The 22,769-nt window shown below is 40.8% G+C and overlaps 1 protein-coding gene and 1 pseudogene across 1 annotated transcript in view; both read right to left on the reverse strand.

The window, feature by feature from the left end:
* The window catches only part of GLUD1 (glutamate dehydrogenase 1), a 40,664-nt gene that overhangs the window by 13,429 nt on the left and 4,466 nt on the right, over positions 1-22,769 (reverse strand). Inside the window, 4 exon segments of the mRNA XM_077746457.1 lie at positions 2,178-2,272; positions 6,865-6,928; positions 7,695-7,750; positions 8,262-8,342. Of these exon segments, the coding sequence (XP_077602583.1) occupies positions 2,178-2,272; positions 6,865-6,928; positions 7,695-7,750; positions 8,262-8,342 (296 nt within the window).
* Positions 9,756-9,886, reverse strand: LOC144217044 (U4 spliceosomal RNA; annotated as a pseudogene).

Raw genomic sequence — 22,769 nt, forward strand, 5'->3', positions numbered from 1 at the left:
TGTTTTAACAAGGAGTGGGTGCTGTTCTAAGGGCCTTATATTACTAGTCATCTAATTCCCACTGGTGCTAATCACTATTGTCCTCTTGCGCATGAGGAGATGGAGGCACAGAGAGCGTTAGGTACCCAGCACGGGTCACAGAGCTGGGGTGTGAGGGAGCCTGAGAAGCCAGGCTGCCTGCCCACGCTCCCACGCGTACTGCACCCCCTCAGGAATTCAGACATCAGTCTGGGGTCTGGATTCCTCCACTGCGCGCTACAGCCCCCTTCCTTCTTCTTAGAGAGAGTTATTTCTCTTCTCTGAGACTCATCTTTTCACAAGGGCCCTTAAAAGGAAAATTCCTGAGGCCTTTATTCCCTTGGAAGACTGCTACCTCTACTGTCTACACCTTTCTCGCATCGTCTCTCACATAGAGGAATCTGGGGCCGCAGCCAGTCAACTAGCCAACAAAAACAACAAAAACCTTTCTCTCTGGGCAACAGCCACCTTTCAAGTTTTCTCTCTGCTGTCCAGTGCCATTTTTCTCAGGGAGGGCTACTCTTCATGCCCTACTTCCCTCCCTCAACAACCCCTTTCAGTCTGGCTCCAATCTCTGTCCCACGAACGATCTAGTTGCTGAACTGGTCTCTTCCCAGAAACCGTCCCCTCAACATCACGACATGGAACTCTTAGTGAGTCTCAATATTCTACAACTGACCGCTTTCCCTCTAAATCCCTCTTCAACCCATCCATTTCTCCTCAGCTCCAGGGCAGGCCAGTATCCCCTCTCTCCTGGATGGTTTCCTGCACCCAACGGTCCCATTCTCTGCTGCACACAGAGCAACACTCAAAATGCCTCATACCTGCTTATAGTTGGCACTCCCCAGCTTCCTTCTGGCTTTAGGACAGAGACCAGAGTCTCTGCTGTCACTCACAGGGTGATGATTTGGTCTGACCCTCCTGTAACTGGCCTCTCTTAGGCCCCACTCTCTCGCTTTCCCCTCTGGCTACCACGTCTTCCCTCCATCTCAGGTTCTCCTCTTCTGCACTCCAGAACTGTACCCACTGGTTCCTTCTGCCTCCCACACTTGCACCCACGCCCATTCCCCAGTGGATCCTATTCAACGTTCAGAGTACAGAATAGAAGCTTACTCCTTCGAGGTGGCCTTTTCTGATATCACCTGCAAAGGCACGGCCCAGCCCCGTTACACCTTTTCACAGCATGACAACTTTCCCTGCTCATTTACCCTATTTGTACTGAGTACCCTGCTTGCTTGGCAGAGGTACTCCCTATATACNGCGAAAGTCGGACGCTTAACCGACTAAGCCACCCAGGCGCCCCTCCCTATATACATTTTTAACGAAACGTCTTTTCAACTCCCTTTCAATTTCTGCTCCTTAAATGTTTTTCAAGGTTCCAACCCCTTGAAGAGCAGAAAGTTAGCTTTCCTTCTTGTGTTCTGTATTAGCGGTACTACTGCTCAGTGCCCTGGACTCAAGTCTTCCCAGGTCTCCTTTCCTTGATGACACACATCCACTGCAGCCCTGTGGAGCCTATCTCTGTCATGCACCACGGCTTCTCCCCAGCCCCCAGGGCCCCTGGGCTCAGGTGGCCCAGCACCACCAGCCCTCTCGTCCCTAAGACAGGGTCAGCATCGGAGGCTCCCCTCTCACTGGCAAACAAAACACTAGGACTTGAATATTTTTGTCCTAGTACATGTATTTTTTCGCTCTTCTAAGACCCTTCTAATATGCCTCATCTCCTGACAGTCTGAGCTCTACTGTTTCTCCTCCTGTCCCCGAAACCTCCGTGCTTAAATTCTACCTATACCTCATCCAGGAAGCCTTCTTTCAGAGATGTAACTCCATCTCTCTATTACACTATCTCCATACCTTATCTGCTTCTGGACTTCCCTTCTAGTGTCTTGCAGCATGTCCTGGCCTGCCTAGCAGGTGATCCGTTTTTGAGGTCCCATCCCAGCTTTCAGGATGGGAAGGCATATAAATGAAAGCTCCGTTCATGTTCACTACATTTATGATTTATGACTGGAGACAGGGAAGTAAAATATGTCAATCAAGATATGATTAAAGGGGAGGAGGAAAACCCAGAGAATTCTCACCTTCCACGTAAAATTAGCTTAATTGCTATTTCTCATAGATAGCAAATGAGGCCCTCAGGGCTTCCGGTGGGTACTTACATAGTGCCCTATGGTGCTGGCGTAGGTGTCAGCAATCCACGACATCTCCCGCTCGCCCGTGCTCATGTCTGGGGCAGGCACATCAATGCCAGGACCTGGGGGCACAAAGAAAGGGCAGTGCACCAGCTTTTAAGATAAACTCATCTCAAACACATAGATTCTTGTAATTTCCTAAAATAACAAATCTATTGCTGTTAGAAAACTTTAGATTTCATCTGTGTAACTAATTAAAGCCATAGAACTACTTACTAAATGTTTTACCACACAATTATACACACATACACTGTTACGTAGTAGTTTCTCCCTCTGGCGTTTCCTTGCTCTATGTTTGGAGATTAGCTCTGCATGACAGATGTGAGCCACTCAACTGAACTTCTGAATACATGAGCATAAGCAAATCAGTGTACCTTTCTTGACGTCAGTTCCTTGAACTGCAGTTAGAGAAAATAGTACCATCTTGCTCTACAGAAGGATGGCTGGTTAGGGAGTGTATGTGTCTGAGAGGTTGTGGTTAGGGAGTGTATGTGTCTGAGACAGCACAGAAACGTACCATTTACTGGAAGGGGGTTAGCCCTCCCCACCAAGTAGGAAAAGGAAAAAAAAAAAAGACATATTGCTGAAGCAATTGTGTTAAGTCCCATAATACTCTCACACCAGTGCTTTGACATGTTATTCAAAGCTTACTCAGTGTACATGATTTCAAACCTTAGCCTTCAATTTCTCAGATCACAGCAAATGAAAAAGTTTGAGGATAATAAGTTAGCACACAGGCAGCAGCAATCACAACAACAAAAAGTCTAGTGACGGCACTAACACTGATGGCCACACTGAGATCTCAGATAAAAGTGTGTTAAATAATGCCCACTCAAATCTGTCAAGGTAGGAATATACAGAAATAGGTCTATCAAAATAGTAAGAATCAAAACAACCTTATTGTCTAGTGGGTTAGTTAAATAAATACAGTGTATTTATTCACCAGTACATAGGCGTGGAAAAAAGTAGGTATTACACAGCATGTAGAGTATGTTCCTATTTAAATAAAATTCTTTCTCTAGTAGATCCGTGTACTATCTAGGCACCTACTTCCATGTGTATACACAGTCTGTGTGCAGAACTCTTGAAGGACATGCTCACACTTGCTCACTATGTTTCCATTTTGGCCTTGTTCAGAACTTTCTATACTGTGTCAATTGTATCATACAAACTCATTACCTTCCTAAAAAGGAAAACACAACTTTAAAGTTCTTTCTAAGGGCTGTACCTGAGTTCTATATTTTTTACTTTTTAGCCAACAGAACAAGGTTACGTTTTAATATCTTCCTACATTTCAGGGGCCCGGGTCCTAGGTGATGCGTTTCTCTGCACAAGCTGTGATGCAATGGACACCAGATGGCATAAGACAACTTTGAAGTGGGCGAGGCTTGCTTTTTACAGTCCTGCCCCTCCTCCCACCAATCTGTCACCTTCCTGTGTCTGAGTACCCTTCCTTTTAGGCAGCTTCTAAACCTCATGAAGTCTGACTTCCCCAGACTCACTCTCCCTCAATATAACTCCTGCTTGGAAGGATTAATGCTGCATCCTAGCCTCAACCTCTGACAGAAGGGCTCTACCATCCCCATTTGCTCATAATGTCTATTCCTTTAGAGTGACATACTTCCAGGATGTCCGTAAAGATCTGTTTCATATTGCTTTTCTCCCAAGGTATAAATGACAAATTGCTCCTGAATCCTGCTGGTCGTTATCTACAAAAGTATTTTAGCAATATCAAGGGTCAAGTGACCTTGCTTCCTCAAATAACAATTCTAATTGGGGAAGGGTTATTGGCAAGGAACAAGTCTGAAGAATATAGTTTGTAAATCAGAAATGTACCATGACAAATTGCTTCTTAAAAACCTCAATTCAGGGGCGCCTGGGTGGCTTAGTCGGTTGAGCGTCCGACTTTCGCTTAGGTCATGATCTCGCGGTTCGTGGGTTCGAGCCCCGCGTCGGGCTCTGTGCTGACTGCCAGCTCAGAGCCTAGAGCCTGTTTCGGTCTGTGATTCCCTCTCTCTCTGACCCTCCCCTGCTCACGCTGTCTCTCTCTCTCTCTCCTAGAAATAAATAAAAAACATTAAAAAAATTTAAAAAAAAAAAAAAACAAAAAAAAACACCTCAATTCATCTAGACAGCTTAAGGTGAGACAGCTCTCTCTACCCAATGGCAAAGTCACAAAATATTATCAAGGCTTACGAGTTTTCTGTTCCACACAAAAATCAATCGATACCGACACTCAGATCATACGTGAATAGTTCCTGAATTGCAGAAAAATTCTCAAATACCTTAGAGAACAGGTCTGAGAGTCTATACCTTGTAAAACATGTGACTACCCTCAGAAAAGCTAAAATGGCATCACTCAATCCCGTAAGAGCATAAAGAAGGGGAAAAACTGGCTGGGGAGCGCACTGCTTTAACAGACCATGAGCACGGGGAGAGCTGAAAGGGCAATTTTGGTGCATGATGCACTAGGGGAATAAAAGGAGGAGACATCAGGTTATTGCAAGGCAACTTTGCAGTTTACAAAGGTGGTACCTAACCTCACACAGAGGAATTAGCACCCACCTTCCACAAACTTAAAAAAAACAACAAAAGACACAAGAGGAGAGAACACTTCTTAATTCATTCTATGAGACCAGTATTATCCTAATATCATAGACCTCACAAGAAAATACTACAGACCAACATCCCTTAGAACCACACGCATAGGCGCTCACACGCTACTTATGAATGGATGTGACAGAAGTGTAAATGTGTGCACCGAAGACTACACACTACTACTGAAAGACCTTAAAGGAGGTCCGAATCCATGGACAGCCAGCCAGTGCTCATGGACTGGGGCACTCACCATGGTGAGGACAGCAATGTCCCTATGAAAACCTGAGCTGATTGTTTCTGCAGACACTGAAAAGCTAATCCTAAACGCACACAATGAGACAGGGCCAGGACTCACAGCCAGCTCTAACTCGCTCTCAAACTCTGTGGAAAGAGAAGTTGGAGAAGAATGGAGAGATGACACAAGTTCCAGAGGTTTGCTCAGAACCAGTTCTGTGTCCTGGAGGAAGAGAAAGAACTCCTCTGCCTCTCTCAACATGCTACAATCAGGTTAGCTGCACTGTGAGTCCATGAGGCCTCTATACTTAAACCAAGAAGTCAAATTAACCTTTGGAATTATAAGGTACTTGACAATATAAATGTAGAGAAAATTAGCTGGTTATACTCTAGATTAAGGGCAATAAATAAAACTGAATAAAGTCTGAAACTACAAGACGATTAAATATGTTTGTGATTTAAGCTAAGACGAAATACGATGTAAAAATTATGAAGGCTGTCAATAGACTGAACATGACAGCAGTTTCCCAAATCTCAGAATTAGTGGGCATTTCCGTAAAGGAGGCAGTTAACTCCAGGTACCCAGTGCCTCGCCGGTACAGTGACAGCATGAGCTCACAGCAGTGCTGAGGAGGAGGTGTGTCAAGAATCCATGTGCCTTATTTATTAAAAAAATTTTTTTTAATGTTTATTCATTTTTGAGAGAGAGAGAGCCAGTGAGAAGGGAGGTGGAGAAAGAGAGGGAGACAAAGAATCCGAAGCAGGCTCCAGGCTCTGAGTAGTCAGCACACGGGCTCGAACCCACAAACTGTGAGATCATGACCTGAGCTGAAGTTGGACGCCCTACCAACTGAGCCAAACAGGCACCCCCCCTACCATGCCTTTTAAATGATGAAAGACAGGCTGAATCTGGTAAATTTATACTGTTAAATTTCTATACTAGTTTATTTCATGTCCTTTTCTTTCCTAAAAAAGAGGGCAAATTAAAAAATAAAGATATCTTAAGTTCATAGGACTTTATCAACAGTGGGGAGAATATTGGGGAAGAAAAACAGAGGGGCTGGAAAATAGAAAAAGTAGGTTTTCTTTCTTATTTTAGTCAGTCTTCTTTATGTTACAAGGGCAAACGTTCTACTAAATCATTTTTTTATTTAAACAAATTAGAATCCCTCTAGATCAACAAGAGAAATACAGAGACTTAAGTTGCTTGAAAATTAAAGATTAAATGAATATTTACACATCACAGCAAAGAATACTCACATCTCATACAAAAGAACACATGAGACAGATGAGAGTATGATACAAAAACATCAAGGCAATGGAGATCGGCACCATCAGAAATCTACTGTTTGACAAAAGGGCCTGGTAACAAACCTTAGGAGCCCCAGCAACCCCAAACCAGTGAAAGCAGCATGAGCCATCAGTGTGAACCCCTCACCTCCCAGCCTGTGCCCACTGCACTGAGCCTCCAATTCCAAAGGTACCAGATTTCTCTGCTTTCAGAACAGGATCACTACTGTGAAAGCGATTTCTACATATTAAAAAAATGATCTTTCTGGAAATTACAACAGACACTGTATAAGAAGTGGATGCGATCCGTCTGGTGTCCACACTGCATAGTGAGAACCTGAACTTTGCTATTAGAGATGTATCTAAAAGAGGGCCCGCACGTCCACCATATTTGTCATAGAACCCAGCTTTTCAAAGTAAAAGGGTAGTTCTACCCATGTACATACAGGTAAAAGCTGGAGTTTGACTTAAGAACCTTACTTTTTAGATGTTCCTAGTCTGTGCAGAAACCTACATGGTAATTAATACATACCAATAAAGCCCTTCTTTGCCAGCTCCATCGTAAACCTCCTTGTGATCTTTTCCAATTCATTATCCTATAAAGGAAAAACATGAAAACGTTTTGTTTTCATTCATTTCATTTCATTGTTGTTTTAACAATGAAACAAATGTTTTTGACAGAAAACCACTGGTGGAAAGAAATAATAGGTGTATTATATTTTCTATTTGTAGGACATTTTCACACATCTTCTTGTGTAATCCTCAAGACTCATAAAGCAAGCATTTCCGTTTTAAAGATCACAAATTAGGTCATATATACAACAGACAGCAGAATTAGGGCTCAAAACCCAGTTCACGTTCTCTTTGTATTAAAATAGGACCCTATGAGCAATCCCTATGGTATATTTTCATTTAAATGGTTACTCTTAAAAAGAATGAAGTCATATATGTTATGTTTGTAACAGATGTTACTTTGGTGCCATAAAGTATAGTAATAGCTTAAATTAACTTGGAACTGACAGGATAAACAATAAGATTTTTACTGAATTAAGATATGTCACTACACCTTGACACCCAACACAAAAATCTCATAGTAATATATACTATAGTTATACAGAGCATATTGTATTTATATTATAGGACATATAACATGGATGAAAAGGCCTAAAAATATGAAGGTATCAATTACCTCTTAACTAAGTGAGAAAATGAAAAAGGACATTGATGTTAAGCAGGTGACCTTCTTATGACACAACACTCAATGCGTTAATTCTTTACTTGTTTTTTATGGAGGACACAGAGAAGCCCAGTAATTGGAAGTCCTCTGTGAGTACCATGTGCACAAATGTCATTGTTACTTACAGTATAGTTCTTGGGGTTGATCTTAACACCAGCCTTGGCACCCCCAAATGGCACATCTGAAAGAGAAGGCTGCAAGTTGTTATTCCATACAAAGAATAAAAAAATTAAAGATGCAGAAAGCACTGTGCGATATTACAATAATATAAATATGGCACTTTCAGCTTTAATTTCAGAAAATTCAAGAAATAAACCCACATCGACCTCTTCTAAAACGTACTTTATTTGAAACTCTAGTGGAACAGAAATCATAAGGCTAGGCAAGTTACAAGGCAAATTTAATCAGTGTGTTTTAATTCCAAAAGAAAAAAATATTTGTTTTCCTTCTATTATGATTTGGTCTTACTTACAGGGTACAGAAAGAGATTTAAAATAAAGATCTACACTTAGAGAAAATCCAACTAGTTCCTACAAGTTCTTCATTAAAAAAAGACTAACATTTAATTAAGGCTAATTGAAAAATGGTGTGGGCATTAACCCGTGCACCTTGAATAACATCCTAACAGTAACCTTGTATGTAAACATATTTCACCCAAGCGCCATGAGTTAGCAACAAAGGAGATCACTTACCAACCACAGCACACTTGTAGGTCATCAGAGAAGCCAGGGCTTTCACTTCATCTACACTCACATCAGTGCTGTAACGGATACCTGAGGGGGTGGGGGTGAGAAAGAAGGGGATGTATTAGAATACCCTTCTGGCAGGCTTAAAGAAAAAAAGTGCTAGAAATTGAAATGTCCACATGTTTTGCATTTCAATAGCCTGGTTATGTCCAAGAACACTGAAAGCAGCTTATGATACAAAGTCAAGAGAAGTCTAATGAGCCACCTAGAAAGAGCTACAGAATGAGCACTGAATTTGATTTTAAGTATTTGCACAGTTAAGAGAGAAAGACTGGTGTTGTGGTGCAGTTTCTGTGCTCAGGATGCAGGGCTCCTGGGGATTAAGAGGTGAATGAGGCACGGTCCTGTCCTCCGGGGACGGACAGCCCAGTAGGAAACGGCAGTAACTATGATTTCACAAGACAAAAACCACCTTCAAATGAATAGTTTTTACACTTTTAGGAAGACAAGTAACTTAGGGAAGGTTTTTAAATTTTTCTTTCACGTTTTGACTTAGGTGATTTGGTAGCAGGGAGCTCAAAAATTTTGCTTTCTGATAGCATACAAACATCAGCAAATGGATAGTCAGCAGATTGATTCAACCTAATATCAGATGTCTAAATAGACTCGTTTAGGCTTTAAACGAGTGCGCCCAGAGATCCCAATCTCTTCCTTCCTTCATTCACTGCCAGCCTGTCAACCAAGAGACGATAAGCTGACAGTCCTTCCTTTTTCCCGGAGATGAACAATTCCCTCTACTCTTTCTGCAACGATGGGAGGAGGCCAAGGGACAGGCAACTGTGCCTTAACGTGCCTGCACTTGGGAGCGTTAGGTGTTTGGGAGAGTGGGCATGGAAAGTGAGTATGTCCATTACTTTGGTTTTACGGATCTTAGTCACTCACCCTCCCGAGTTTTGCAGGGTTAGCCCACCCACCTTTTGTCCTCTATAGTTCATTGCTTCTAACTCGAAGGAAGAGGGCCAGGGTGAGGTTGATGTCTGCATGCTACTTGGGGCTCCCTGGCACCATGTGTGTTTGTGAGTGATGAAGGATTCCTGAATGAAGCTGGGTACAACTTCCACCAGTATCCAGTTACAGTAATGGTGAGTTAAGTCATGGGGAGCCTCAGGGACATCTCTTAAAGAATTTTGGGAACAAAAGCTTTTCAGATAGAAATATACAATATCTCATAAATTGGTGGTTGGAGAAAACTTCCTTAGTCATTTTTATTTTTTTAAATGTTTATTTTTGAGGGAGATATCACAGCACGCATGAGCAGGAGAGGGGCAGGCAGAGAGAGAGAGGGAGAGAGAGGAAAGGACAGAGGGTCTCAAACAGGCTCTGCACTGACAGCAGAGAGCCCAGCGTGGGGCTGGAACTCATGAACAATGAAATCACGACCTGAGCCCAAATCAGATGCTTAACTGACTGAGCCACCCAAGCAACCCTCCCAACCCCCATCATCTTTAAAAGATGGCTCCTTATATATTTCAGCAAACATCTATTTAAACACAAATGATATGTTTTCCAATTAGCAAAAATTGCGCCTTGGATAAACCTCATTGGCTATAATACTGCCACTGCGCAAAGCTAAACACAAATGATATGACTTAGGAGAATTTTATCTGTGGTACATAGATCATAAAGAGCAAATTCTAAAGCTGAACATATTTCTTTGGTCTATTAGAAAAATATAAATGATTATATTTTAGAAAAGTGAAAATGATTATGAAAAATGATTATATTTTAGAAAACAAGTTTACTTGTTAGTGAAATTTTAGCATAAGAAAGGACAATTTTTTTTAATGTTTGTTTATTTTTGAGAGAGAGACAGAGAGAGCAGGGGAGGGGCAGAGAGAGAGGGAGACAGAGATCTGAAGCAGGCTCTCCGCTGTTAGCGCAAAGCCCAACATGGGGCTCAAACTCATGAACAGTGAAATCATGAGCTGAGCCAAAGATGCTCAACCAACTGAGCCACTCAGGTGCCCCAAGCAAGGACAGTCTTTTAAAGATATAGCAGCTATCTGTTGCTATAGAGCTTGCTTCCCGGTTTTGTTCCGGCCTCTATTAAAACTTTCTTCATTTCAAGAGGCCCTCCCTGACCACCTTCTTTAAAATAGCACCTTCCTCACTCCTACTCTCTAGCCCCCTCTACCTTATTTAATGTTTTACCACTGACTTTATATTATACATTTGTTTACTGTCTTGGCTTCCCCACTTGGAAAGTTAGCACCATGAGGATTTTGTTCAATACTTCAAATCTTGGTCCCTAACATGGAAAATGGCATGTGTGTATTAGGCATGCAAATACATGATGAATAAATATATGAATATCTACTGACTCTTAAAACTTGAGGAAAAGCCATGGTCACTAAAAATTTTGACATGCCTGCAAGTTCTAAACAATTCACCATAAATGTCTGCATATATTACAAAAGGATTATAAAGCAGTAAGAGGCAAAAGCACCAGGTTCTAAAAAGTACTCCAAAAAAAAAGTTTGTTAAGTAAAATTAAGACTAAACATTTGTTTATTTAAAACAAAATTGGGGGTGGGGTGGCTCAGTCAGTTAAGTGTCCAATTCTTGATTTCAGCTCATGTCAGGATCTCACCGGTATGAGGCTGAGCCCTGAGCCGGGCTCCAAGTTGAGTGTGGAGCCTGCTAAAGATTCTCTCTCTCTCTCTCTCTCTCTCCCCCACTGCCCCTCTCATGCTCTCTCTCTCTCTGAAAATAAGAAAAAAAAATTGGTTTAAACACTAAGCACTTTCTTCATTGCTCTTTTAGAGTCTGTGCAAGTAGTCATTAACTTATTTTAATTTCCCTTTCTTAATTTTTAAATGTTTATTTTTGAGGGGGAGGGTGAGCAGGGGAGGGGCAGAAAGAGAGGGAGACCCAAAACCTGAAGCAGGTTCCAGGCTCTGAGCTGTCAGCACAGAGCCTGATGGGGGGCTGGAACCCTCCCCCCCACGAGATCATGACCTGAGCTGAAATCAGATGCTTAAACGACTGAGCCACCCAGGCGCCCCCAATTTCCCTTGCTTTCTTTAAAAACATTGCATTAGTTTCAGGTGTACCACAGAGTGACTGGACAATTCTGCACACTACTGTATGTACACAAGTGTAGCTACCATTTTCCTTGCTTTCTTAAGTGAAAGGAAAAGTTACTCTCCCTTATCCAGTGTTTAAAACTCATGCTTTTGGTGGGAAACTAAACATAGCCTGAAATAGTAACATTTACAAATCTGATTACAATCCTATTATTCTAGTCACTGATGCTAATTACAGACTGGACCCCCTCCTAGTAGAAGACAGTGTAAACAAAATGCCTATGTTACTGCAAAAGTCCTAGAATGATGATGAGTCAGAAACTATGTATGTATAACAGAAAAAACATGTTTCCACTGGATAGAAACCAGGCCTTCTCGTTTGTAAAGTGAAATTTTGTTTCTCAGCCACACCCAGAGAACTGATTCTGCAAGATACAGAAAAGAAGTAGTTACATAAATTACCTCTCACACCAGCATTTTCTGCAGGCTAGGAGCCAAGAAAGGCTTCTAGTGAACTGAGGAAAGGGGCGGGGGGAGGGCAACAGGGAGAGGAACAGAAGAGTTAGTGGGGGGTAAGCTCCGGAGCAGATAAAGAGGGGGCAGAGAGGGACCCAGAAACAAATGCTGGTGGTTACTGTCTGGGCTAAAGAAAAAAAGGTTTCATTTCAGCTTTCTAATTAATCAGTGATAACATAAATGTTGTTATTTCTGGAAGCTGGCAGACACACTAGCTCAGGGTTACTTAAACTGTTAGTCTGGAAATAAACCCCCTCAAGGAAAGCCATAAAATACTATGTGTTGTAACAATGCTTGAGATGAAGCAAACTCCAGTACGGGAGCTTACACCTAAGGGAAGGCTAGTTGCTTTGCTTCTCATGGGACTGGAAACCAAAGATAATTACTAAAAATAAGCGGTCACTTAAAAATTCTTAACCACATTCTAATGGGCACTAAGAATGTGACCACAAAAAAGAAGTAACTCCCCCCTATTTTGTAAATCCAGCGGATTATGAGATATTAGTACAACTGGGGTATGTGAGGGACTGAACGATGTGAGATATACTTGACGTGACATTGACTACTTGGAGTGCAGACCTCACAGATTGTACTTCAAAGTCATAAAAGAGGGGGGCGCCTGGGTGGCTCAGTCGGTTGAGTGTCCAACTTCGGCTCAGGTCATGATCTCACAGTTCGTGAGTTTGAGCCCTGCGTCAGGCTCTGTGCTGACAGCTCAGAGCCTGGAGCCTGCTTCGGATTCTGTGTCTCCCTCTCTCTCTGACTCTATGCCACTCATGCTCTCTCTCAAAAATAAAGATTAAAAAAAAATGTTCAAAACCCCACAAAGTTGTAAAAGAGGGGGAAATGTAGCATTTTTGAATACCTAGTCTATTCGAAGAATACAGAATTTGAAGACAAAGTCATTCAATAAGGCTGAATAACAGGTAAGAACACACGTACATACAAGAAAACCAAGAAACCTTAAGACATTTTAAACCAAAGTGAAGCAAGAAGGATCTTATTTGCAGTCTGAATAATTTCACTTTTTATAAAAGTAAGCCTTTCCTTCTTTTCTGTGCGATGGCAGAGAAGGCTAAACGGACGACAGGGACAGGATGGGGGCACTAGTACAGAAATGAGAGGGACCAAAAACCTTATTCCAGAAACGGAAAAAAGTAAATTATGATTTTTTTCTATTCTAAAGTCCTACAGCACTACTTATTAGCCTATGTTGCCACTGGCATTACTAGCGTTTGGGAAGAGACTGACTGGGTCTTTTAGGAACAGTGCTGGTAGGCATCTTAACGGGAGGTGGATGCTTTCAGTGAAAAGCAGAGTCATGGCTGGCCGAACTAGAGAGGCGATGGGGTGGTGACGCAGGTATGGGCCACATGGCAGATGTCCTTAGAAACAGGGTCTAAAATCAAGACCCCATCTGACTGGCCCACGGAGTAACCCGTACTTCGGGCTCGCCAGCTGAAACTGAACACCACACACGACAGTGTTTATTATTTTATTATCAAACCTGGTAAAGCAGGAGGAAGGGTTGGTGGTAGAACTTTGACATCAGACCTCTTATTCCGAAATGTAATTAACTCTACCACATAGTTATTTTCAGCTAACTGGTATCCAGATGTTTCAAAAGAACATTAATAAAGTGCAGACATCTGCACCCTGCACAGCACAAAGCATTTCTCTGCCTTTTGACTTAATGACCAAAGATATTCCTTACTACCCTCAAGAGCCTCACGACTGGTGTACAAGTAGGTTTTTCTAGGAGAAATCAGAATCAAAAGCAAAAATTAGCTGAAGTTGCTATAGTGATGAAGAAACCACACCAGCTCCTTACTTTGAAAAATTTCAGTGAAAACCGCAACTGAGTAGCTTCAATTTTTTTTTTCCTTTTGCTAGCTGACTCAAAACCAAAAACACACCAAAAAAGCTCCTAGCAACTAAGTCACCATTGTTTGTTTTTTTTTTGTGATGAATTATTAATGAAATGCATTCACAATTCAAATGGTTTTAAAAATTACTTGAACCTGTATCTTTTTTTTTTTTTTAATGTTTTCTTTATTTCTAGGAGAGAGAGAGAGAGACAGCGCGAGCAGGGGAGGGTCAGAGAGAGAGGGAGTCACAGACTGAAACAGGCTCCAGGCTCTGAGCTGGCAGTCAGCACAGAGCCCGACGCGGGGCTCGAACCCACGAACCGCGAGATCATGACCTAAGCGAAAGTCGGACGCTTAACCGACTAAGCCACCCAGGCGCCCCTGAACCTGTATCTTTTAATAGGTCTTTGATTTATTTATCACAAATTCAATTTCCACCTGCATTCTCTTACTTTTTGGAAAACCAAGAGCTCTAACATAAGCACAGAACTCGCAGAAAAGCAAAAAGACCTTAGAACTATTGGAACACGCCCTGGCACTCTGTTTCTCAGAAGAACATCTTTTTCTAACATGCAACAGAGTAACATAACTTAATTCCAAATGAGGAAAGGAGGGCAAGGAGCCATGAGGAACTAGGACCTGCCAGCATGTAATGACCTCAGAAAACATGGGAAGTCTCAGATGAAAATTCAGTTTTCACTGCAAGAAGCGGTTCACATAGGAACAAAGGAACATTGTACCCTTTAACTGCTTTTGACAATGTCCATGTCTGTGTAAGAAGGCAAGGAACCACACACTTAAAGAGACAAACTTCATAATAAGTTCTGGGAAGCATGTTTAGCTGATGGAGAAGTGAAATGGAAAAGAGTTTCCATTTCACTTCTTTTCATTAACATTAAAAAAATTATCCAACACATGTGTATGCGTTCATAAAAAGCTTAAACACTGCAAAAACGGAAGTCTCCCCTGACTACCACTATGTAATCCTAGTCTTTTTACAGGGGACTGTTCTTGGTGATTTAATGTGCATATATATCCTTCCAAATAATTTCCCTGCATTTAAATACATATGACTTATAGAACAGAGTTTTGTTGGGTGCCTAAGTATTGAACTTCCTGCCCAATGGATGGAGGAAGGATTATGCATTAAGAGGGGGATCTTGTTCATTTTTTTCATAGACTGCTTATTGGGATAATAGCAGTAGACTTAGTCACACCATCCTACCAAACCGGTCTTGAAAATGCTGCTAGTAAAAGTGGTGAATATAAAACTGGACAACATTTAGTAAAACATAGATAACCTATTATAAAAAGATTCAAAGGGTAAAGTATTGAAATTACAGATATCCAGTTTCATATAAATTATTTATAAGTCTAGGTGATATGTGAGATGGATCTGAAGAGGAAGAAGAGAATTAAAGGGAGAAAAGAGACAAGGGATAGATGGGCACTGCATGTAGAGCGACTCTATTTTCCAAGAGTAAGATTGAGAAAATATACATGCCCGTATTTCCAGGTTTTGCTAAGGATCATTTTATACCACATCTCTTTTATTTTCAAAATCCAGTCTTCTTTCCTAATAACATTTCTCTGTCACTAATATCACCTTTTTTTCCTAACAGTGCCTCAGGCTAGAAACTTGAGTTATCTTTGACTTTTCTCTCCTTCACTGATACATCCTACCTGTTGTGGAATACTGTCCTTCCTGCAAAATAGTTTAGCTGCCTTTTGCTTTTCATTTCTTTTGCTATTATCATCTCATTCTCAGCGCCTCTGCTGCCTAGCCCTTGGGGCCCTCCTGGATTTACCATCATCTAACCAACAAGCATAAAAGGAAAAAAGCTGTTTCTGCTCGCATACTTCTGACACCAAATGTGTGGGTTTTCCGCACCAACAGCCAGCTCCCCAATTCTCTGTGGACGCCAACCGGTTGTCATACACAATTTAATTCAATTTTGACCCTGACTAGATGGAGTGAGGTAGATTAAGGGCTTAGTTCCACAAGACTTGCCTTCATTTTACTCTCACGTACTGGGTGCCCACAGTACCCATACTTTTGTCTGACTTGGCTACAAACTGGGTGCTCCCATACCCTCTCCTTCGGTTTGATAATTCATTATAACAGCTCACAGAACTCAAGTAAACTTTACATATGTTTAATGGCTTATTATCAGGGTCCTGAGCACAGGGATCTCTGTCTCCAGGTAATAGGTGCACCATCTTCCTGACACATGGAGATGTCAGGAAAGCTTTCAGAACCTCGTGGTTTAGGGATTTTTATGAAGGCTTCCTCATGTAGGCATGATGGGTGTTAATTCAATGTCCAGCCTTCCGTGGCGGATGGGGTGGGCTGAAAGTTCTAAACTACTAATCATGGCTTAGTCTTTAGTCCCCAGCTGCCATTCTGAAGCTATCCAGGAACCCACCAGGAGTTGCCTCAATAGAGCAAAAGATGCTCCTATCACCCAGAAAATGTCAAGGGATTTAGGAGCTCTGTGTCATGAACTGGAGTTGAAGACCAACTATTAGGACAAAGGAGGCTCCCAGCACCCCCATCACTCAGGAAATTACAAAGGATTTTAGGAGCTGTGTGTCAGGAATTGGGGGCAGAGACCAAATAAATATTATGTCATAAAACCTCACTTTGCACTATTTACAAACACAGTCTGTCCCTATGACTCCATCAACACAGTCCTGCATCTTGCCTGGGCTGAATCAGCCACCGCCCTTCTTTCTCTCTAAAATGGCCTTTCCCCCATCCAGCTCCTATCCAGCCTTCCCTACATGCAGATCAAGACGGTCTCTCCCTGGAATCTTCTTTGAACTCCTACTGAAGCAGTGCATTGTTTAGTGCTTTTAACTGTGTCATTTATTGACTGGCTCTGGGAAAGGAAAATGTAGAAATACAATACTTAGTTAAAAGCAAAAGAAGAATGATATAGATACCAGAAGGGATTTTGGATTCTGCTCTATTTTGAGGAAATCATTGAAAAAACATTTCAAGAAGAAAAGATCAGCTTTGTTTTCTTCTTCTTCCTTCCTTCCTTCTTTTTTTTTTTTAAAGCTTTCTTGTGAATTGTTCCCTTATCAAAGAGCAGGGTACCTGACACAGAGTAGGCAATTAAAAGACCTGTAATGAACAGGTTAACTATCAGCAATCCCCATGAGCTAAGGAATGCTCTTTAATTAAGCATAATGTTTAAAGCTCTTGCCTGCAGAGAAAATTAACACACAATGGAAAAATTGATTTATTTGGAATAGAGTCTATAGCTCATATAGCTTAACCAGTAAACCCCCAATCTGGGTACTATCACCCTTGACTATTCCCTTGCTGTTTGTCTCTTGCTAAAAGGGATTTAAAAAAAAAAAAAGAAAGAGTCCATGTAAATCCTACTAAGGCTCAAATGTCCAAAATATTTTTAAGGCCTGTGTTTATATATTTATGATGATACATTGGTAAAAGAAGTGGTACTACTGACAACCTTTATGATTTCCATGTGTCACCTTTCATGTTTTCCTCTAGTCATGAAGCAATTCAGAAAAGTGAAAAGGTCTGACAGACTTTCGCCAAGAATAAATAATCAGGAGAAACAGCAATTCATGACAAACTATAACTTCTTAGATTTTAAGGAAGAGACCCTCAGAAGCAAGCCATGTTAAAATGGGTCCACTGAAAACCCTTAAAGATACATGCCGTACATGACACTTTGGCAGAGAAATGAGTTGTTCTGGTTATCACACTCAACTATTTAACACCAGAGTTCTTCAAACCTCCTTCAGTGGAAAACTCTCATTAAAATGTTCTTCCATTGCCTAAGTAATTGGAATAAGTGGACCCATAAAGGCATTATATATGAGTGAATTCTCTATGCATAGTCATTGGCATATATGTGTTTTTTTTTTTTTTTTTTTAGGAAGAAGGCAGGCCTTCTAATAACCTTTAACACATTTCAAATGAGCCCATGTGTTGGGAATTACTGTGTGGATGACATGGCATGGTTCTCAATCACTGCTTATGATACAATTTGTAGTTTTTTACATGAAAACCTCCAGACAATAATGATTAAGAAGGTGGGTGCTGCTCATATGAAGACTTAAAGATACAAAACAGATGAACATAAGGGAAGGGAAGCAAACATAATGTAAATACAGGGAGGGGGACAAAACATAAGACACTCTTAAATATGGAGAACAAACAGAGGGTTGCTGGGCTAAATGGGTAAGGGGCATTAAGGAATCTACTCCTGAAATCATTATTGCACTATATGCTAACTTTGATGTAAATTAAAAGGGAGAGAGAGAGAGAGAGAGAGAGAGAATACACAGCATTCTATCATCATGTGGCAAAAAAGAAAGAAAGAAGGTGGGTGCTGGAGTCAGAGGATGGGACCCTGTATCTCAAGTCCACTACTGAACTAGGCATGTAACCTTACCAGGAGTCTTCCACTTTTCAGCCTTGGTATCTGCATTTGAAAATCAGGGCCAACAGTGTATTTCATGAGGTTGTTATGAGGAAGAAAAGCGATGATGCATGAAAAGCTCTTAGCAAAATGCCTGGTGTACACAGAGAGCTCAATAAATGTTAGCTGTTATGTTATCCCTTGCTTTGCCAATTGACCTTTTGGAGGCAGGACCTCCCAAGTGCTGTGGCCTCAGTGAAAGGAATTAGAAGGTCTTGAAGCAGCCCTTTACCAGGCTGTCTTTTTGCCCTTTATAAAACCTCTCCTGCCTTTATCAGTAGTATTTACAACATTAACGTTTCAGTCTTGATAGTGAGTACTGCAATCTTATTAATTTCTGCCTCAGTAAAGGGGAAAATACATTGATTCCTTAGGATAGCTAGGTCAGTTTCAGATAATCACTTTGGATTTAAAGTTGTTGACAGTTATTTCCTGGGGAAGAACTGCGGGTAGAGTTGCTTTACTTGTCGTTTTATGACTATTATCACTATGTGAATATTTCAATGACATACATGTATTTTAACAGGAGTTTATTGGGTGGAGCCATCATGGGCCATTTATGAACTGATGTTCTTCACTAAGTGATAGTAGAGGTTTAAAATTTTTTTTTGTATTATGAAAATCTAATTATGATGCAAAATAAATAGGAAAGAAGCCCACGACATCCCAGAATTCTTCAATATGCAAAAGCTGATATTTTAGTCTTCACTGGTTCCTGGCAGAATCCTTAGCACCTTTAACATCACTGGACAGAAACAAGTTTCCTAAACAGTCTAAATTATCATCAATAGTTGTAAGCCCAATTTCTTCCCCCTATAAGCCAGAAAGTTCATGTTCAAGTTTTATTTCTTATGCTTAAAATTTAAACACTGCAAGTTTTATTGGAGTTGAATATACTGGTGCTTGTCCTCCAATTTTTGATGCCCCAATTCCTGCAATGTGTACTCTGCATAACGAGTGGGCAGCATTTGTGTTCCTGCGAATGGGCTTCTTACTGCCAAAGCAAATCAGCTCCACGGATTCCCACCAAAGGACGGCAAGACTGAATGGTGAGCTGATGCACGGGCTCCACCATATCTTAGTTCTTCGTTCTCTAGTCTATTTGTGAGAAGGGGGCAGTTTAGAGGCATTTGGCTTCCATGAAATTCAAAGGCCTTTATGATGGCAAAAACAGTTCTGGGTTTAGTTAAAATGTATTAAAAACAATAGCAGTGACACCACTGCCAACAAAAACCTCAGGGATGAGGGCTGGAAAAGAACACATTACCATTAATTTAAAAACAATTTTTTTAATGTTTATTCATTTTTGAGAGAGAGAGAGAGAGAGAGAGAGAGACAGAACGCGAGAGGGGGAAGGGCAGAGAGAGAGGGAAACACAGGAGGCTCCAGGCTCTGAGCTCAGCAGAGCCCAATGTGGGCCCTGAACCCATGAGCCGTGAAATCATGACCTGAGGTGAAGTCGCACGCTTAGCCCACTGAGCCACCCAGGCGCCCCCTACAATTACCTGTCTTTTAACTGAATTTTCAGATTGCATTATCCTAAATTTATCTACAAAGGCTACATTTTATCTCATGGAAGTAGATGCAGACACACACTTGGACACTTTGAGAATATTAAAAAGTGTAAGAGTTTACTCAAAGTTTTCCAAGTTTTGGGGCACGTGGGTGGCTCAGTCAGTTAAGCGTCCAACTTTGGCCCAGGTCGTAATCTCATGGTTTGAGGGTTTGAGCCCTATGCTGGGCTCTGTACTGACGACTGCTGGGAGCCTAGAGCCTGCTTGGAATTCTGTGCCTCCCTCTCTCTCTGCCTCTCCCCTGCTCGCACTCTCTGTCTCAAAAATAAGTGAACATTAAAAAAACTATTAAGAGAAAACAAAAAAGTTATCCAGAAACTGTTTTTCAGTGAAGGCAGAGGATGTGTCATTTTAAAACAGTAAAAGTACTTTCTGTCGTGTTCGCCCAAAGTATCACCATTCATCAGACAATTATATTCAGAGGACGAGTGGACTAATAATACCACATAGACTCCGACCCTTTTTTTTTTTTTTTAAGACTCCGACCCTTTGCCTCCCTTGCCCTCCACGCCTGCATCCTGTCTCCCAGAGACAAGAACAAAGCCTGTCTACCTCCCACTGTTTCTTGTTTTGCATTTTGGCTCTCAAACAAGTCATGGGTTAACACAGTTTATACTTTTTCTTCTTTTTTGATACCGATATTTACAGTTAAAAGATTTAGGGTCAGTGTATCAGAGAATCCCACTTACAGACAATCAACTTCACTTAAATAATGATAACTTGGGAAAGTTCTATGATAGAAGGAAGAATCAGTAACAGGGAATTTTGGCTTAATTGTTTTAATATGAAGAAGAGAAGGGGGGAGAACAAGCTTTGAGAGAAAGTTAAAATTGCTCCTACATCAATGAATTGTTATTATCAATCTGTACTTCTCCCTCAAAACGGACTTTTAAATGATAAACTTCCTTCTAAAAAGATACATTGGTCTCAGGCAGGAGCATGGCCAAAAAAATACAGAATTTATTCTGAGAAAGGTAATAGGAACAATCACTGATAATGTTTTCAAACATTGAAGAAACTGTGAAAAAGTCTTCTCAAAGCAGAAATTCCCACACTATTCATCTTTGCTGAAAATATTAAAACTGCTCTTAAAACTTCCCTTCAGAGCCTATAGCATACTCTTGCAAATCCTTAATAAATGCAGATGTGATGGTTTCAGTTAAATATGCTTTGTGGGAAAAGGAGCAAAAAACTAAAATGTATTATTAAATATTTACTTGGAATAAAGTACACATCAGCCACCCCAGGTCTGAAAACCACCTGTTTCCCTTACACAGATTATAATTAGGTTCTTACTTTGCTTCAACCTTGAAAATTTTATTTCTGAAAGCTCAGGTAGAAGGTCGCTCTGGAGGAAAGATTAGATTCCGAAAACTGAGGGTTATGAAAAGTATGAAGAGGAGCAGACAGGCTTTTTTGTTTTGTTTTTGAGAAGAACTATGGTAGAGAAAGTAGTTGAGGTGAGAGCAAAGTGTGCTAAGGTGTGCTTAAAAGGGAAAGATTTACTGCAATCACAGGGATTATTTGAAGCATCATTAAAAATTTCTATCACCTAATACATTCTGTACTTCTAAGACCATAGTACAACCAAGGGGGTCAACAACTTTCTTATAAGCAAAAAACAAAACAAAAAAACAAAACAAACCCCAAAACCTTCATGTTTAATTGCAGACAAAAACTACCAAAAATAAGGTGCTCTTAGAAACATGTATTCTCTGCAATGAGATGAAGGTCATAATGGGGAGAAAGGTCCTGGAGTGTTATGAAAGGAAAGCATGTTCAAGTTTGATGATCATCTATTTAGCACACTGTTCATTATGTTAAGCACACTAAAATATTTTTAAGGGTTTTCAGGGTTATATAATCCTCCCCAATCTCATCTCCATAATGTCTTTCAAATTCCTTAAGACAATACATTTATCGCTTTATAGGGGCCAATTTTCTTCCATGTTCTGTTATCTTGCAATGCCTGCTATTAATCATTAGTTGCAAATTGGTTTCTCCACGTTGACATGCTGGAAGTTAATAGTGCTTTCAATATATGCCTTCTGGTAAATGGGATAAACTGAAGAGAGAATTGTATCTTATATTTCCAGTACAAGCAAGTGCTGCAGTAACAGTGCCTTAACAGGGCCTATGCGATTTGTTGCTAGGTTCAATATTTTGGTATGAAACTGCCGTGGCAACAAGAGGAAGAGGACTGACAAACTATGGTAAATTTCAGTTGCTCTAGTGGGTTTGTGGAGTTGTGATTTATAAAGATGGAAGAGGGCTTGGCATATAAAGAACAGAGGAATGTAAAGAACTTCAGGGAAACTAAATTAGATCCTGCCGAAAATTTATATAATGGTTTATTTGTGTATCTTTTAAGGGACTGGAAAATACTGCCAGCAGGATAGTAATATAAACTAGACTTCCATTTTAAAGACACTGCAGTTTAGCATTTGCTAGCCTCTCTTCCCCCAACATCCTTGTTTGCTTTTGTTGAGAGTCTAAACTTGTATTCTTGGTTTAGAGAATAAGGAGTGGTAGGAAGAAGGAAGGTGATGTAGGAGACTGTGTACCTTTTACGTAATTTTGGAGCTGCAAAGGGAAATTAGAGGTCAAAGTGATTCAAACATTAGTTTGAGAAGAGTTAACAGCTAGAGGATAATTAAGCTCTAAAGGTAGGTCCTAGAAGAGGGTGGGGTCAATGCAAATGTAACAAGTGAATCATTAAACAGTTTCAGGCAACCTTTGTTCCCAGGCTGGGAATGCCAGCAGAGTTCAAATTTTTCTAGTAGAAAGATTTCTAAAAATTATCATGACAAGTCAGCTAGTATAAGAGAACACTATGACAGGTTTATGGAGACAAAGGGTCCAGCCCAACATCCTCTCTGTGCTTATTATCCAAGCAACCTCCAGCAACCTTCACCTTCCCGGGTCCTTTATTCAACATCATTTTTTTTTTTAATAGAAAAGAAGTGGTTTTACCCTTTTTTTTTTTTTAAGGTTATGTTTAAGAACATTT

This window comes from Crocuta crocuta, unplaced genomic scaffold (assembly GCF_008692635.1).
Source record: "Crocuta crocuta isolate KB4526 unplaced genomic scaffold, BGI_CrCroc_1.0 scaffold28, whole genome shotgun sequence".
Lineage (NCBI taxonomy): Eukaryota > Metazoa > Chordata > Mammalia > Carnivora > Hyaenidae > Crocuta > Crocuta crocuta.